Source organism: Penicillium angulare (assembly GCF_028827245.1).
Source record: "Penicillium angulare strain IBT 27051 chromosome Unknown utg000004l_segment0_segment0, whole genome shotgun sequence".
Classification (NCBI taxonomy): Eukaryota; Fungi; Ascomycota; class Eurotiomycetes; order Eurotiales; family Aspergillaceae; genus Penicillium; species Penicillium angulare.
In genome coordinates this window covers 895961-910808 of record NW_026623163.1, presented here as the reverse complement: position 1 = coordinate 910808, position 14848 = coordinate 895961, and the positions used below count along the sequence as shown (strand labels likewise).

Sequence of the window (14848 nt, the reverse complement as noted above, 5' to 3'; positions counted from 1 at the left end):
CTGTATGTATAATGAAGAAAAAGCTGGTTTACTTATGAGTTATGTAGGATATATCTAATTTGTTGGTAGTGTTTCAAAAAAAAAAGTATTGTAAGTAACAAAAAAAGAGAGTGCAACCGGAGGGATTCGAACCCTCGCACTTTCGTACTGCGGAGAGATATTTCCAGAAATAATTCTGATTACCTAAACACAGCGCCTTAACCGCTCGGCCACAGTTGCTTATTAAGGAAAATTATGCTATATGATAATATGAATTTTTCCGAAAATATTAGGCTATTAGAGCTAAAATAGGCATTTCTACCATCTAAATAGCATCTATATACTATTATATAAAACCCTGGTTCTATAAAGAGAGTGTATTTAGTCTACCCTAGGTTTCTTGATTCGATTGAGCTATCTTCTAGGGTGACTAGGATGTGCAATTCAATATCAGTCCTCTAAGCGGCGTCTGTCTATGCTCGGGAATATGGCCAAAAGTTGATATGCAAGATTATCGGGGAAAAGGTTCCAAAGTGTAACCCCCTGTAACATGAAATGACTCGCTCTGTGGAAGATTTCTTAATATTGGCCACCTCCCTCCATTACGAGGAGTGCCATCTTGTAGTATACACATATTTAAAACATTGATATGGAGTACATTGATGGATATAGTACAAACCTGGTCACGTGGTAAAGTACCTCAACCACTCATATGGAATCCTCATAGTGCCCAGGTGTCCACCAATGAATGGCGCTAGTAAAGCTGATGTGTACACTTCCACCTCCCGAAGCACAACCAGCTCTCACCCCAACTCAAACCATCCACCATGGCGAATCGGGGCTATGACGTTGTTGTCGACGTGGACGCAGAGGTAAATTCCCTGCTACTTAATTAATGAAATCCATTCTCACACTCCAACAGGGCGACCTCGGTCACACCGACTTACAAGAGGACCTTGAATTCCACCCATCCAGTGAGCAGCACCCCGATGCATGAGCGCACAAACACCTCACAAATAACGCTAGAAACATCTTCCTAACAATTCTATATTTCTCTCCGCGCAACAGATTTCGAGAACGATCAACGCACTGCCAAAGTCCAAGGCGACTCTACCCCGTTCCTAGGTGGTTCGTCATCCCGCGCCCGCGACCGTTCCCCTGGCGGCACCCCAACCAAGCACACCTGGTGGTCAATCCACTACTACGAGCGATTTTTCGATGTCGACACAAACGAAGTTTTCCGCCGCTGCGTCGCAACTCTCTACCCGCGCTCGAACTTCCTTGATGTCCTTGAAGGAAACGCGGACCTTTACGGACCCATCTGGATCGCAACCACGGTGGTTGTGATTCTCTTCTTAACAGGAACTATCTCACAATGGCTATCGAATAATGACGATAAGCATTTCGAGTACGATTTCACTTTGCTATCTGGTGCTGCGGGTTTGATTTATGGGTACACTGGTATTCTGCCCATTGCGCTTTGGGGAGCTCTGCGCTGGTTCGGGAGCTCAACGGCTGATCTGATTGAGTGCTGGGCTTTGTATGGGTATTCGAATTTGGTCTGGATTGCTGTTGCGCTTGTTAGCTGGAGTCCCCTTACGGCTCTGAACTGGGCTCTTGTTGGTGTTGGGTTTGCCTGGACGGTTTTCTTCTTGTTGCGCAATCTGTACCCTGTGCTTAATGCTACTGATGCGAAGGCGAGCAAGATTCTTTTGATCTTGGTTGTGGTTTTGCATGCTGGATTGGCTATTGCGATCAAGATTCTCTTCTTTGCGTGAGTTACCCTCTCCCTCCCCTTACCACTGCTCATTCGGATATGGTGCTGAGCCTTGGTTTAACTGTGGACTTTTTACTGATTTATACTCCCTGTACAGGCATGCGAGCCCCGTCTCTAAGAAGAACGAGAACAAGGGCGATGACAATAACGACAACACGCGCCGTATGATGTTTTAAGCAAGCATCAGTCATGAGAGGAGGGGTAGAAGGACTTTTCTATTACTTGTGTCCATCCAATATGTTGAGTTCTGTGTTTCTTATAGTGTGGCCTAAACTGTGCCATGCATGTATTGTAACTGTGTCCATAAGCTGTTGACAGCTTGATCAACCGCAATATACTTCAATCAATCAATTGTTCCGATAAAAATGTAGCGGCAGTAGTTCGATAATCGGGCATATACGAGAGGTGTCATCATAGTGCGGGAACTGATATGTATGATGGGCGGACCCGCGAGTCTAGAATTATAAAAGTACCCTTCAAGTCTAACTAACCAGAGTTAGGACGTCAGCGGATCTATCCTGATCTTCCATGACCTCTACCCCACTATCTCTTAATTCTAGCAAATGGCACAAAGTAGAGTGTATGGAATAATGGAAGTTTTTGAACTTTTACTTCAATTCATGGATTGCGACTGGACCCAAGAGGAGCCAACTAACATAAGTATGACGGTGGCTGTGATTGTTTCATCATTTCTAACGCCATGTAAAAACCTCTCCATGTCGCATCCCAGCCAAACCCCAGACCTGGAATCTGCACCACAACACACCGAGCACAACACCGAGGAGCGAGTCGTCTATTTGAGCTTCTTCTTGGGGCGGAGCTGGTTGGTGTGACCGCACTTCTTCTTACGGCAGTTGGTGGCACGGGGAGGGAGACGGGCCTAAAGGTATAATGTTAGTTAATTTAAACTTGATGGGTTGATTTCGTTATTGTTAACTGAGCATCGCAAAAAAGCGATATCAGGCAAACAAAGGAACAAAGAAACGGCGTCCTGGTTGATTTGAGGGTTCACGTACGTAACACTTGCGGCAGATGGACTTCTCGCAGTTGTACTTGGAGGCAAGGGCCTTCAGGGAAGGCTCAATAATACCACCACGCAGACGGAGGACAAGGTGAAGAGTCGACTCCTATAGATCATGTTAGTGGTTGTTCGTATTTCGCAGTTCATGTCGCACAGGCCATTCTGTTCGTAGACGCATCGAATCATCGGCGGCATTGGCATTCCTCCTCTTCCGTATCCTAGCAATCATTCCCAATCAAAAAGATCTTGAGTAGAGCGCAGTTCCGATCGATCCGATTCCACCATGGATACACAGCCCATACCCCTCCAAGCCAACCGAATTTCGAGCGAAAAAAAGTATTGAATGCCGATCCGGAATAGGAAGTCCTCGTACCTTCTGGATGTTGTAGTCGCTCAGGGTGCGACCATCCTCGAGCTGCTTGCCGGCGAAGATCAGACGCTGCTGATCAGGGGGAATGCCCTCCTTGTCCTGGATCTTGGTCTTGACGTTGTCGATGGTGTCGCTCGACTCGACGTCGAGGGTAATGGTCTTACCCGTCAGGGTCTTGACGAAACTATATCGGCCGTATTAGTGGCATGTTCTTGCTCCATTCTGCTTGTTCTTGTTGTTTCCGTGGGGATCATCTCGATTCAAGATTGGCGATTGGCGGGCTATCGGGAGTTTGGGATGACCTACATCTGCACTGAAAGCGAGGAAAAAGGTAAATGTTAGCTCGTTATGTTCACATAGTCTTCGGGAATACATATAGACGGGATTCAGGGCACGTACTGGTTGCGAGTTTTCGTTGGTGTCGGCGGTCGGTCGCTGGGTTCGAGGCGGAGGAGGCGATGACAATTTGAGGAATTCTCGCTTAGCAAAGGTGGGCGGGCCGCATTTACCCTAAGCCCTAGTGTTAGCAATGCAATTTTGCCTTTTTCGGAACAGTCACGTGAGTAACCGCGCCATCCTTGTTTGGGTCATTTAATCTCGGTGCGTCATGTACCCACTTTGTACTATGGACTATGCCCAAGGACTCTTTAGTGTACGTACTTCATGGAGTCGCTGAGGTTCAAAGACTTGTTTACCCATTTGATTATCCTCTATTTTCTCCACAATTTTGTTGTTATACTCAAAAAGAGCGAAACTTGAGGTATTATTTCATTAAACGTAAATTATAAAATATAAATCGCGCCTTAATGCATGCCATAGCCTATCATAGCCCTCCTTCAACGTCCAATCCTGATAATTGTGCGGGGAGTTCATCCATATCGTTAAAATACCCCTCACCATCCCCAAAAGGATCTTCTTCTTCCTCGTCGTCAGACTCCCGTCCATGTTCAATGTAGTCTGTCCGTCTCTGGCTATTTTGCCATTTCGAAACTCGCCATTCAGCTCTTGAGACAACTCTAACAAGATATGGCAATGAAACACCCCCAAGCTGAGCAGCTAGCTGGTAGAAGACTCGCGGTGTCTTCGGAAGACTGGATTCCCATCGGTATCGTTGAAACCACATGCCTGGTCTGGGTGTCCTCTTTCCTTCTTCAGGAGGAATCGGGGGAATGGCGAGTATACTTTCATTCACCGTTCGCCCCATACCGTTCAAGAGTTCATTTTCATCAACGTTATTTTGCGAAGCCAAACGATTGTTGTTAGAGTTCGATGGATCTTGATTGGCTGGGCGAGAGAGGGGGAACATGTCGGCATTTGGATTCTTGCTCGTGGTTTTGGTTAACCAGTTTTTCTCATACCAATCCATGTAGCCGTCTAGTTGCTCAGGTTCCATCTTTAAGACATCTCTTTCGGTCACTCCAATGACCTTTTCTTTTCCTAGTATCCCATGGGGGTTGTTTTGGGAATCAAAGTTCTGCTGCGCTTGTAGCCACTTATCCCAGTCTATACCCTGAGCAGCGGGTTCGAAGGCCGTGATCGGGTGTCTCTCTAGATCATCAAATGGGAATAGCAATTTGGTTGCTAAGACAATGAGAACCACCAACTGAACTTCTGGAAGATGAAGCCCATGTATCCGCTGCTGTTCTGGAGGGATATTTGGGTACGTGAATTCGAAGTCAAGGAGGGTTTGCAATGTTTTGGTGATCTCATAGACATCAACTGCCATCGCGTTAGTGTCTGCACATGGGGATTTTCAGAAAAGATAACATACTTGGAACCCCTAATCGTTTGATATGGCGATATAAGATCAAGGGGGCGTTCAATGGTGGAAGTTCAATACCGAATTTTCGTTGGTAGAAGACCGCATTATCTCTAATGGCCCGATGCATATAACGCATGTTGGGGATTTTCTTATTTGGGATATATTAGCGGGGCTCTTTAGTGAGCGTTGAGTCCGTTTCTTGGATGGCTTACCTTTATATTAAGTATACCTAGAAACTCCGATGGCAGTTTATTCCTGATCTCCCCAGGGACATATCTGAGTGCCCGGATATAAGTAATTTCCTGCCGAACAATTAAGCTGCATGGTGGAAATAATTAGCATATCGTAAAGAGAGAGAAAAGCAAAAGAGAAATTGGGCTGAGAGCAAGCAAGATGTCCACATCGACTATAGGAAGCAATTGGGGTTCAAGTGACATACCGACGAAAGTCGTAGATGCAAACTGGGAGTCGCATCAAAACTGCTGCTAGGTAGCACGTAGCAATGGAATCAACCATTCGTGGCCATTCGAGAAACCTTGAATTTGACTTGAAGGATAAATTATCGGAATCATCCGTTTCTGACGGTGAAGCTTGGGAGCTGAAGAGCTCAGTCTCACTCTCCGGATCCTCATCCGCTGCAGATTGATTGATTTTCCGTGCAAGACCCTGAAGCCTCAGAGCCCAGAGATCACGAACTACTCCCTGTACAGTGTGTTAACTCACTATATAAAGCCAAGTGTATACTTCATAGCTGATAACTACTTACCTCGAATTGTTCTGGAAACCCGTGCCCATGAACTAACGTGTGGCATTGTTTCCACAAAATCAATTGATATCCCTGCAGTAGAAGGGTACCTGCCTTTCGGCCCTGAGCAGCTATATGCAGGATAAGTATGTGGCATAGCTATTTCAAAAGGAAGTGGTGCATACTTCTTCGGGACTTTGCTTCTTTTTCACGTTTCACTCGATGCGTTTTGCCCTGAGTTCCAAAATCATCGGGATCCTCTTCAATTTGTTGGCCCTAAATAATGACTTTAGTTTGAATTCTTATCACCCAGATTTCTCTCTCACTTCTCGAGGGCTAGAAGAAGCAGATAGAACCCATGCATACCTCTTGCAAGTGTCCCCGGCGACAGAACGTGAGACCGTTATCAAGATAATATTTTCGTTCACGACATGATTCTTGGCCGCAGACGCCTCTCGTGACATACTCCATGCCGAGGCAGTAGGGTCATGCTGGTTGTGAGGATGTTGGGGTTGACGGTCGGAACATAGAATTTTTCTGCCTTTTCAGCGACCGCCGATTTAACGTGCACGCATGCACAACGTCGTCGCATTTATAGATGGCAACTCGAGAAATAAAATAGCTACAAATATACTAGCCAAAATACGTCTTGATCTACTTTATTTTGAGTCTTTACATATAGAGCTTACCAACTTGTAATTAATTTTGAGCTGGTAAAGTAATTAATGGGTAACCAATGGCTTAGCAAAAGTTTACTTATTTAATTCATTCGTCACACTATCATGATATGCTGAGACTCAGAACTGATCTTCGGACAACACGTATCATGCCAACCAAAGCAATCCTTGTCGATGCAGCCTACATTCCAAGGCTTAAGATGATGGGAAATAAGATCCGGAAAGCAAAAAAGACTTTCTGTCAATTGGCCAACGAACCAGAACCGTCATTGAACCATTGAAGATGAATTTTAAGGGATATAAAAGACCCTTGTTTTTTAGGGGGTAAACGTAACGGTTGACATAATATGTGAAGATCCCAGGATATGGCGTTTATTTGGGAGCCTCCTTGGCATCAATGGCACACTCCTCACCCATGGCGGTCTGGATGATGACGTCTGGGAATGGAGAGTTAGCGGATTTGGTTCCTGAATATAAAAAGAGAGAAAATCATGCATGTCGCATAATTCGAGGCTCTACTTACTGACGTCCTTGCCCTCATCCTTGAACATGCGGACAATTTGCTTGCCAACATCACCATCGGGGACCTTGACATCATCCTTGGTGTCACCGTCATCCTTCAGGAGAGAGAGGAAGTCATCATCGGTGATGTCCAGCTAAGATTAGAAAAAAGCCCGATTAGCTCAAATATCCTCGAATATTCTCAAGCGCAACAAGAATGCATAAAATAGTTAGAAAGACTCACGAGCTGGTACTCCTGACGCTTAACGTGGGGAACGTCCATGTTGTGGGTGGAGGGAGAGAGATCCTCGAGCTTCTTGCCAGTGAAGATATCGATGGCGACCATGTGGACCTTGGCGTGACCGTGCTTGCCAGTCTTGGAGGTGGACATGTCAACGATCTTGCAGGGGCGGTTCTTGATGACGACGTGACCGTTCTTGCGCAGAGCGGAACACTGCATGGGGTAGGTGGTCGAGGCACCGGCATCAGCGGAGTCGAACTCAACATCGTGCTATTATAAAAATGTTAGTTATGAATCGCATTATATACGGGTTTCGTCCGCAAGTCTCTTGAGAGGGGGTTGGTAGCGTGGTGCGCTGGTAAAAAGAGATGTGAGCCCCTCTAGATGCGGGGCTCACACAGGTGGACTATGATACAAAGGTGCATGGTGGGAGAAAATCAGAGGGAAAAGTTGCAGGGGGTCGATTCATACCTCGTCAGCCATTTTGAAAGAGTGGGAGTGTTTTGGGGGGAAAGGGATATAGAGAAACAAAAAAGATGAAAGGGTGGAAGGGAATGTAGAAAGAGGGAAGAGGAGATTTCTCGACAAGAAAAGACAGAAAAAGGCTTTGTGGTGGGGGGCTTCGTCGCTATTCCGCTTTAGGATTAGCGTGCCCGGGGCGCGGTTTGGCTGTTTGGCTTCATCGTGACTGGATCAATTGCTGGCCCCGGACAACACCGTGCAACCTTCCCTTTCTCATTTGACTCCAAATCCAACACAGTTTCTTATGTGTATTCTTTCAGGTCTCGATCATGTGGCGTGACCGCATTTCGGGTCAATCGACTCCCTCCGGAGCTAATCGCAATCTCTCTTTGCCTCGGCGCTCTTCATCCCAATTGTCTCAAAGCCCTTATAACGCCCGTCCCAACGCTACCTCGAGAGCATCCTCGACCTCATTACTTATATCTGCAAATGACTCTACAACTTCTCTTCCTGGAACCGCCCGGTCGCCCAGTGGGCAAGGTGTGAGACAGACGAGTGCACAGCGATCACGCCCAGCAGTTGTCCCCGATCCCCTAGAGGTGTTGAATGGAATTATTCGGAAAGAGACCCAGGATAAAGACGTACCGCAACTAGGCATAAAGCCATTCTCACGCCCACCAGAGCTGTTGGAAATAATCGAATTTGATGGACTGAGCTTAGAGGAGTTTTTGGCCACAAAGGAACAAAAGCCGACCAGAAAGTCCCCTAGCAGTGATGTCAATGCGCAAACCATTCAGCAGTTCGAACAGGAGCGGGATAAATTCCAGGATCTTCATACATCAATTACCGGCTGTGATGATGTCTCAAAGTCAGTGGAATTGTACTTGAATGATTTCCAGAACGAACTAGGGGCCGTGTCTGCGGAGATTGAAACATTACAAACTCGCTCTACACAGCTAAATGCAATGCTGGAGAATCGCAGAAATGTGGAGCGTTTGCTTGGTCCAGCGGTAGAGGAGATTAGTATCTCACCAAAGGCTGTTCGGGCGATAGCTGAAGGTCCCATGGACGAGAACTGGGTACGTGCTTTGAATGAAATTGACGCTCGATCGACAAGTATTGAAGCCAAGGCATCCTCGTCAGCTGGCTTTAAGGCGATCGAAGATGTACGGCCACTTTTGATTGACTTGAGGAATAAGGTAAGCTGGCAAACCCAAACAAAAACACCTTGCATTGACTTACCGGTTTAGGCGGTTGAACGAATCCGGGACTACTTGGTTTCTCAAATCAGGGCGATGCGATCACCCAATATCAATGCGCAACTCATTCAACAGCAGCGGCTTGTGAAATTTAAAGACCTTTTTACCTATTTATCAAAGGCTCATCCAAACCTCGCAGAAGAAATTTGTCAGGCATATATCAATACTATGCGTTGGTATTATACATCCAATTTCACTCGTTACCTTCAAGCGCTTGAAAAGGTCAAGGTATATCCTAGTGACCGAAACGAAGTGCTCGGAGGCGACACCTCTTCGCACAGAACAGGTAAGACCACATCCATTTCTCTCCCCCCGACCCTGCGATAAGTGCTAATAATTTAAAGGGAACATCCTGCCTGGCGGCCGAGCTGGCTCTGCTGCCCATGATCCCTTTTCCTTGGGCCGACGAATTGATATCCTCCGGAATGGGCACCAACCGGCCATATCATCTTACCTCGCCGAGGAGAATAACGCCTTTCATGGAATCGAAGTGCCGTTTCGGAATTTCAATACTGCTCTGGTAGACAATATCTCTGCCGAGTACTCATTTCTTACTGAGTTTTTCTCTTCCTTGACATTTCACCAAATCTCGCGCAGGGCAGCGGAGATTTTTGAGCAGGTGTTTAATCTCGGACGAGCCCTAACCAAAAAGCTCATCGACAGCACTACTGACTCGCTGGGTGTACTGATGTGCGTTCGTCTGAACCAACACTCAGCCTTTGAACTTCAGCGGCGTAAGGTTCCCGTTGCAGACTCATACGTGAACGGTATCAATATGCAGCTGTGGCCTCGTTTCCAAGTAATTATGGATCTTCACTCAGAGTCTCTCAAGCGCGTCGGATCAAACACTGGGCGTAGCGCGATGTCCGCTCTTTCCATCGCTGGTGGAGACGATTTGAAACAGTCATCCGCACCTCATTTCTTGACTCAGCGATTCGGCCAGCTTCTTCATGGTATTCTGGTGCTGAGCACCGATGCTGGAGATGACGAGCCCGTGTCGAACAGTTTGGCTCGCCTCCGCACCGAGTTTGATTCTCTCCTGGCGAAGCTGAGTCGAAATGGGATGGACGCCAAGCGTAGAGAGCGCTTCCTCTTCAACAATTATTCGTTGATCTTAACCATCATTAGTGTATGTTTCTCCCTTTCCCATGTCATAGTTTACTTGAGTGCTTATAGCTTGTTTAGGATACCCAAGGAAAGTTAGCAACTGAACAGCGAGTGGTAAGTTCTATCTTATCAAGTTGTCTTCTACCCAATTGGCTAACGTCTTCTCAAGCGTCTGAATGAAATGCTGGAAAGTTTCAACAAGCGTTAGTTGATTGTATAGCGGTACCGGGGCAATTTGGACATCCCAGCTCCGAGGTCTGCATAAGCGTCTAGATTTTTCTTCTCTTGAATAAAATATTCTTAATCCCTACTACCATTCCATGAGAACTGTAACTGTCTCAAATTTGGATGATTTAATCCGGATTATTTTCTGCCGCGACATACGATAATAAGGCTCGCGCGCATTGGGGTGGAGACGCTCGGCGATTCTGCGGAGACAACCCGTTGATTCCTTATTCCCTCGGGCGATGCGATCCCCCACCGAACCTCTCCCATTCTATACACCTTAAAAATGCTGGCACATGGAAAGCGAGCACCAGCCCTTCGTCGGTTTTTTTCAAGTGCCAGAACCTGTAATGCCGACTTTACCCATGCGGTGAGTTCCACCAACGATCCTCATAGGCCCTCAATTGACCCAGATTAGGTTATTGGCGGCGGCGTCGTCGGACTTGCAGCTGCTCGCCAATTAGCAGCACGCGAAGGTACTTCGACTCTTCTTCTAGAGAGACATGGAATGCCAGGGATGGAGACGAGTAGTCGCAACTCTGAAGTCATACACGCAGGATTGTACTATCCTCCAGACTCCCTGAAAACGAAACTTTGCATTAAAGGCCGAAACATGCTTTATGAGACATGTGCCAAATACGATATTCCCCATCGCAACACCAAGAAATGGATTGTTGCCCAAACAGCTGAAGACTGGGAAGTGTGTCTCCGACTACATAAACATGCTCAAGCTTTAGGCGATGCACCAACTCGATTCGTCACCGCCGACGAGGCAGCCCGCCGCGAACCAGATGTCAAAGCCGACGCCGGTATCGTCGAAAGCCAATCAACCGGTATCGTAGATAGTCATACCCTAATGACCTTTTTACGCGGTGACTTTGAAGATCGCGGCGGCGACTGCGTGTTGAGAACCCGTGTCACAGATGTGGAGTACATCCCCGGTGAGGGATATAAAATCACCGCTGTCTCAGACGAAGACGGCTCCGTGACTTCCATCACAACCGAAACACTTGTAAACAGTGCCGGACTTGACGCATGCACCATTAATAACCTCGTCCTCCCAACAGAACGACACATTAAACCTTACTACGCGAAGGGAACTTATTTCTCATACGCCTCTTCTCGTCCTCGTACCAGTGTTCTCGTTTACCCTATAACTAAACCTGGCCTTGGTGGGCTCGGTACCCATCTCACTTTAGATATGGGTGGTCGAATCCGTTTTGGTCCTGATGTGGAATGGGTCGATAATCCGCATGATTTGACCCCTAGCTCTGCGCGTTTGGAGCAGGCTCTTCCTGAAATTTTGGCTTATATGCCTGGTGTGAATGTGGGATCTATTGCGCTTGATTACTGTGGTATTCGGCCTAAGTTGAATGACGGGTCTAAGTTTCAGGACTTTGTGATTCGGGAAGAGGAAGGGTTTCCGGGTTTTGTCAATTTGTTGGGTATTGAGAGCCCTGGGTTGACGAGCTCGTTGGCTATTGGTGAAAGGGTTGGTGATATATTATACAAATAGTAGCCTAAGATAGTTAAATGGTCATATCTAAAACCACTCGGAGCTGGTGATAATCATTACTATTTCAAAAACAAGTTTTTATGGGTGTATGTTTTAGAGACAAGCTAATATACCACGAACTGAATGATCCAAGTTCTAGGATTTGGAGAAAACAGCTAGACAGCCGAAATGTATCTATGTGTAGTAGAACTTATTGATTTGAAGTTTCAAAGACAGCTCGATTGCGAGTCATATCTGAGGACATGGGTAAAAAGTATGTATCAAACACGAGGTATCTCTTCCATAAGCACATCGCTCATTATGTGCAGAATATAAGAGAACTTCTTGACGGTCCACCTCTTCCCAGAATCCTTGAGCAAATTCGCGTAATCAAGTAGAATCCTGCGAGCAGACTGGTATCCGCCATGAAAAGGCACACCCCGAAGAAATATCGTAGATCCATTGCGAATGAAATTTATCGTGGGATCATTAGCTAATGAGGAAGATTGGCTCCCCCTAGGTTCCATAAAGGAAGTAAACCCCTCCAGTCCCACTTCCTTCCAGTCAACATCATCCATCAACTCGATGCTCCCAGCACCGGAGGGTATGACCGGAGAATCAGGAACCATGAACGTATACAAGCCCAGTACAAGGGCAGCAGAGAAGAGAGCAAAAACCGAGTGAAAGGTTGGATGATCCGAGGCTCTACGATTGGTCATGGCTTTGTAAATATGAACTGCATGCAGACAGGCTCGTCTGGCTGCTGGGGTTTTTGACCACTCCGCAATATCTTGTAGTGCCTTTCGTGCTGGCTGAGGACCACCTCGACCAGCTGCAAGATCGAATATCTGGGGATCGGCCGTCATCCCCATACACATGTGGTGCCACATTATCAGTGCATTGGGATTGAGCTGTTGAAGGACATCGCTGTATTCTGTTGCGATTTGAGATTGAAGAGATGGCAGGCATCGAGCCCGACCATCCATTGCGTATGTATGGCACGGTGCGAAGGGCCAGTGGGCGCGGTCTGAAAGAAGGCGGTAGTATGCTTCTGATTGGCGTAATTGAACCATTGAAAGAACCGCTTGCATGCCGAATTCGTGCATTGGATCCTCTAGAGTGGGTATTTTGCTGATCTCTGACGGTGCAGGCACGGTTGACATGATGATTCTTTTGCCTTCGCGAATGAGCTGTGTCCAGCGTATTGATGATGGTGCATTGAATAAGGCCTCGTTACAAGGCATGATGATTTCAAGTGAATCGGGTGCAACGATTGGATTTGTTGAAAGGAGGGACGAGAACCAGGAGTCCAAGAGAAGAAGGCTGATGATGACCCTTTTCGTGGATTCTACCTTGCTCCAGGCCTTCCATCGCGTTTCCACGTCGGGAACGGCTTCGAAGAGACTCATGTCAAGTATTTGACCTTGGGACGCTGCGAAAAGGCCATGTCGTTGGGCGGTCTATAGAACAGAAATTAGCAAAGGGTGCGACAGAAAGGGTTTCAAAAATTGATAAATACCGAAATAAGGTTGACGTATAGCATTTGGCTTTGCTCTAAATGCGATTTTTCCTATGGATTGTCAATAATTATCGCGCATGATGGAACCGAGAGTGAACTCTTACTCCTGTTAATACAGCGAGATTCAAGAAGAGAAAAGCCGTCGAAAAGGTTGATATCACATTAGCAGGAGATTCAGCATATGTTGTGCATCTCTCTAGCTCAGATGCAATTTGTTGCTGAGTATGTGTAAAATTCTTCAGGACGTAAGTGGTTGTACCCTTTGTATTCATCAACATCATCCCAATGAGACACATCACATAGAGATAGGGCAGGTCAATATTCTTTGCATCGAATGTTGGAAGATGTACACAAGGCACGAGGGGATGAAAAGTTCTGAAAAATAAGTCCAGTGCCATATCTAAGATCTCCGCGGGGGGAAGGAATAGGCAAAAGTGGCCGACGTAGCAGGAGACACAGCGTGTGTTTGGGGATAGAATAATTCTTCCTGGGCAAAGGCTGCTTGAAGACGACGCCTACAGTCATCATCAATTCCATAGCGTGAGCCTTGGAGAAAATGGGTTTCGTTGTGAAGGTCATTAGACTCTTTAGCAAAAATATTATCACTTCGGGTCTGCACAACATCCTTCCACAGACTGTTCATTAAGCGGTCGGTTTGATCAGGCACAGGCCAAAAACGCTGCACCTTGGAAAAACGCTCGCTGGGGATATTGTCGCCCCCAGATTTGCTACTGTCAACCGAGTGGCGATGTTGGTCGGTAGACATGGTTATGGTGTCTGCAAACGAGAGATTACCCAGATCCATTGATCCATGATTCGAGCCTATATCGGTTTGCGGCTCGAGCCATAGCTGCAGCATCTCAGTACCATTTCGCTGAGCAGCTTGCTCAGCAGGCGTCACTTCGTTCCAGCCGAAGTAAGGCTGTGGTTCATCAAGCAGCATAGGGTGGATATTGGAATCGACTCGGCCATGCTGAGCAGATACATTTGCTAAAAAGTCCAATGGTCCTGTCGTAGGCAGTGGTGGTGTTGGAGTTGTAACATCGCTTTGGTTCTTTGCGACATCCTTTGGTTTAGTTTCTTGGTTGTGGCCTTTTGCATGCCGGCTTAGGACGTCACTTAAAATTTGTTAGAACTTCCTGTTTCTTAGACCATATCCATTTCGTTTGAGATTTACCTTCGTGAGAAGCGCTTTTGGCACACAACACACTCATAGGGGCGTTCTTTCGTATCTAAATCACGCGTCAGAGACGAACAATTTTGTCATAGGATTGAGGAATTCTTACGACTTCTCTCATGGCGTTTCCAATGCTCAGTCTTTGTAAATTGGCGAGAGCATACGGTACATTGTTTGATGGGCATGATTAAAGATACATCATTACTACTTGTACTCTTCTGAAGACAACGGTGGCGCAGGAGACGGAGGAAAACCCACATCCTGGACGTGCAATCCCCGTACCCGCGAGCTTCCCCGCTTATCTTAGTCATCGGGATCTGGAGCGACCAATCATCAAATCACATTTATTTGATGCATTTAGCCATGGAACTATACACTTTAATTATGAATACGGTATTCAAGATAGGTTGCAAACATTTCCATATACGATCAAAATATATTCGTCATTCATCTGGTACTCACTACACAGGGATAATTATTGGGGAAAAGATGGTAGACTAAGGACTGCATAAGTAGCTTCATGGCAGTGAT

The 14848-nt window shown here is 46.5% G+C and overlaps 7 protein-coding genes across 7 annotated transcripts; 3 read left to right on the top strand and 4 right to left on the bottom strand.

The window, feature by feature from the left end:
* Positions 1 to 806: 806 nt before the first annotated feature.
* On the top strand, positions 807 to 1932 carry N7478_004269 (Yip1 family protein; the record flags this gene model as incomplete). The annotated part of the gene is made up of 4 exons (XM_056920483.1): positions 807 to 851; positions 902 to 953; positions 1048 to 1753; positions 1854 to 1932. 4 exons carry the CDS (start codon positions 807 to 809, stop codon positions 1930 to 1932), a joined length of 882 nt encoding a protein of 293 aa, XP_056778520.1.
* Positions 1933 to 2549: 617 nt separating this feature from the next.
* N7478_004268 (ubiquitin-60S ribosomal protein L40) lies at positions 2550 to 6246 on the bottom strand (the record flags this gene model as incomplete). Its single annotated transcript, XM_056920482.1, has 10 exons — positions 2550 to 2636; positions 2773 to 2883; positions 3151 to 3331; positions 3547 to 3657; positions 4038 to 4866; positions 4919 to 5019; positions 5349 to 5611; positions 5676 to 5785; positions 5840 to 5930; positions 6121 to 6246. The coding sequence occupies 10 exons, from the start codon at positions 6244 to 6246 to the stop codon at positions 2550 to 2552; spliced, it is 2010 nt and encodes a 669-aa protein (XP_056778519.1).
* Positions 6247 to 6703: 457 nt separating this feature from the next.
* N7478_004267 (Eukaryotic translation initiation factor eIF-5A) lies at positions 6704 to 7556 on the bottom strand (the record flags this gene model as incomplete). Its single annotated transcript, XM_056920481.1, has 4 exons — positions 6704 to 6768; positions 6855 to 6987; positions 7077 to 7343; positions 7545 to 7556. 4 exons carry the CDS (start codon positions 7554 to 7556, stop codon positions 6704 to 6706), a joined length of 477 nt encoding a protein of 158 aa, XP_056778518.1.
* A 308-nt stretch (positions 7557 to 7864) lies between these two features.
* Positions 7865 to 10109, top strand: N7478_004266 (putative GARP complex subunit (Sac2); the record flags this gene model as incomplete). The annotated part of the gene is made up of 5 exons (XM_056920480.1): positions 7865 to 8734; positions 8786 to 9080; positions 9139 to 9923; positions 9980 to 10015; positions 10071 to 10109. The coding sequence occupies 5 exons, from the start codon at positions 7865 to 7867 to the stop codon at positions 10107 to 10109; spliced, it is 2025 nt and encodes a 674-aa protein (XP_056778517.1).
* A 303-nt stretch (positions 10110 to 10412) lies between these two features.
* Positions 10413 to 11642, top strand: N7478_004265 (NAD(P)/FAD-dependent oxidoreductase; the record flags this gene model as incomplete). Its single annotated transcript, XM_056920479.1, has 2 exons — positions 10413 to 10496; positions 10545 to 11642. The coding sequence occupies 2 exons, from the start codon at positions 10413 to 10415 to the stop codon at positions 11640 to 11642; spliced, it is 1182 nt and encodes a 393-aa protein (XP_056778516.1).
* Positions 11643 to 11902: 260 nt separating this feature from the next.
* On the bottom strand, positions 11903 to 13418 carry N7478_004264 (fungal specific transcription factor domain-containing protein; the record flags this gene model as incomplete). Its single annotated transcript, XM_056920478.1, has 2 exons — positions 11903 to 13081; positions 13245 to 13418. 2 exons carry the CDS (start codon positions 13416 to 13418, stop codon positions 11903 to 11905), a joined length of 1353 nt encoding a protein of 450 aa, XP_056778515.1.
* Positions 13419 to 13540: 122 nt separating this feature from the next.
* N7478_004263 (C2H2-type zinc finger protein) lies at positions 13541 to 14502 on the bottom strand (the record flags this gene model as incomplete). Its single annotated transcript, XM_056920477.1, has 3 exons — positions 13541 to 14258; positions 14318 to 14372; positions 14427 to 14502. 3 exons carry the CDS (start codon positions 14500 to 14502, stop codon positions 13541 to 13543), a joined length of 849 nt encoding a protein of 282 aa, XP_056778514.1.
* Positions 14503 to 14848: the final 346 nt, after the last annotated feature.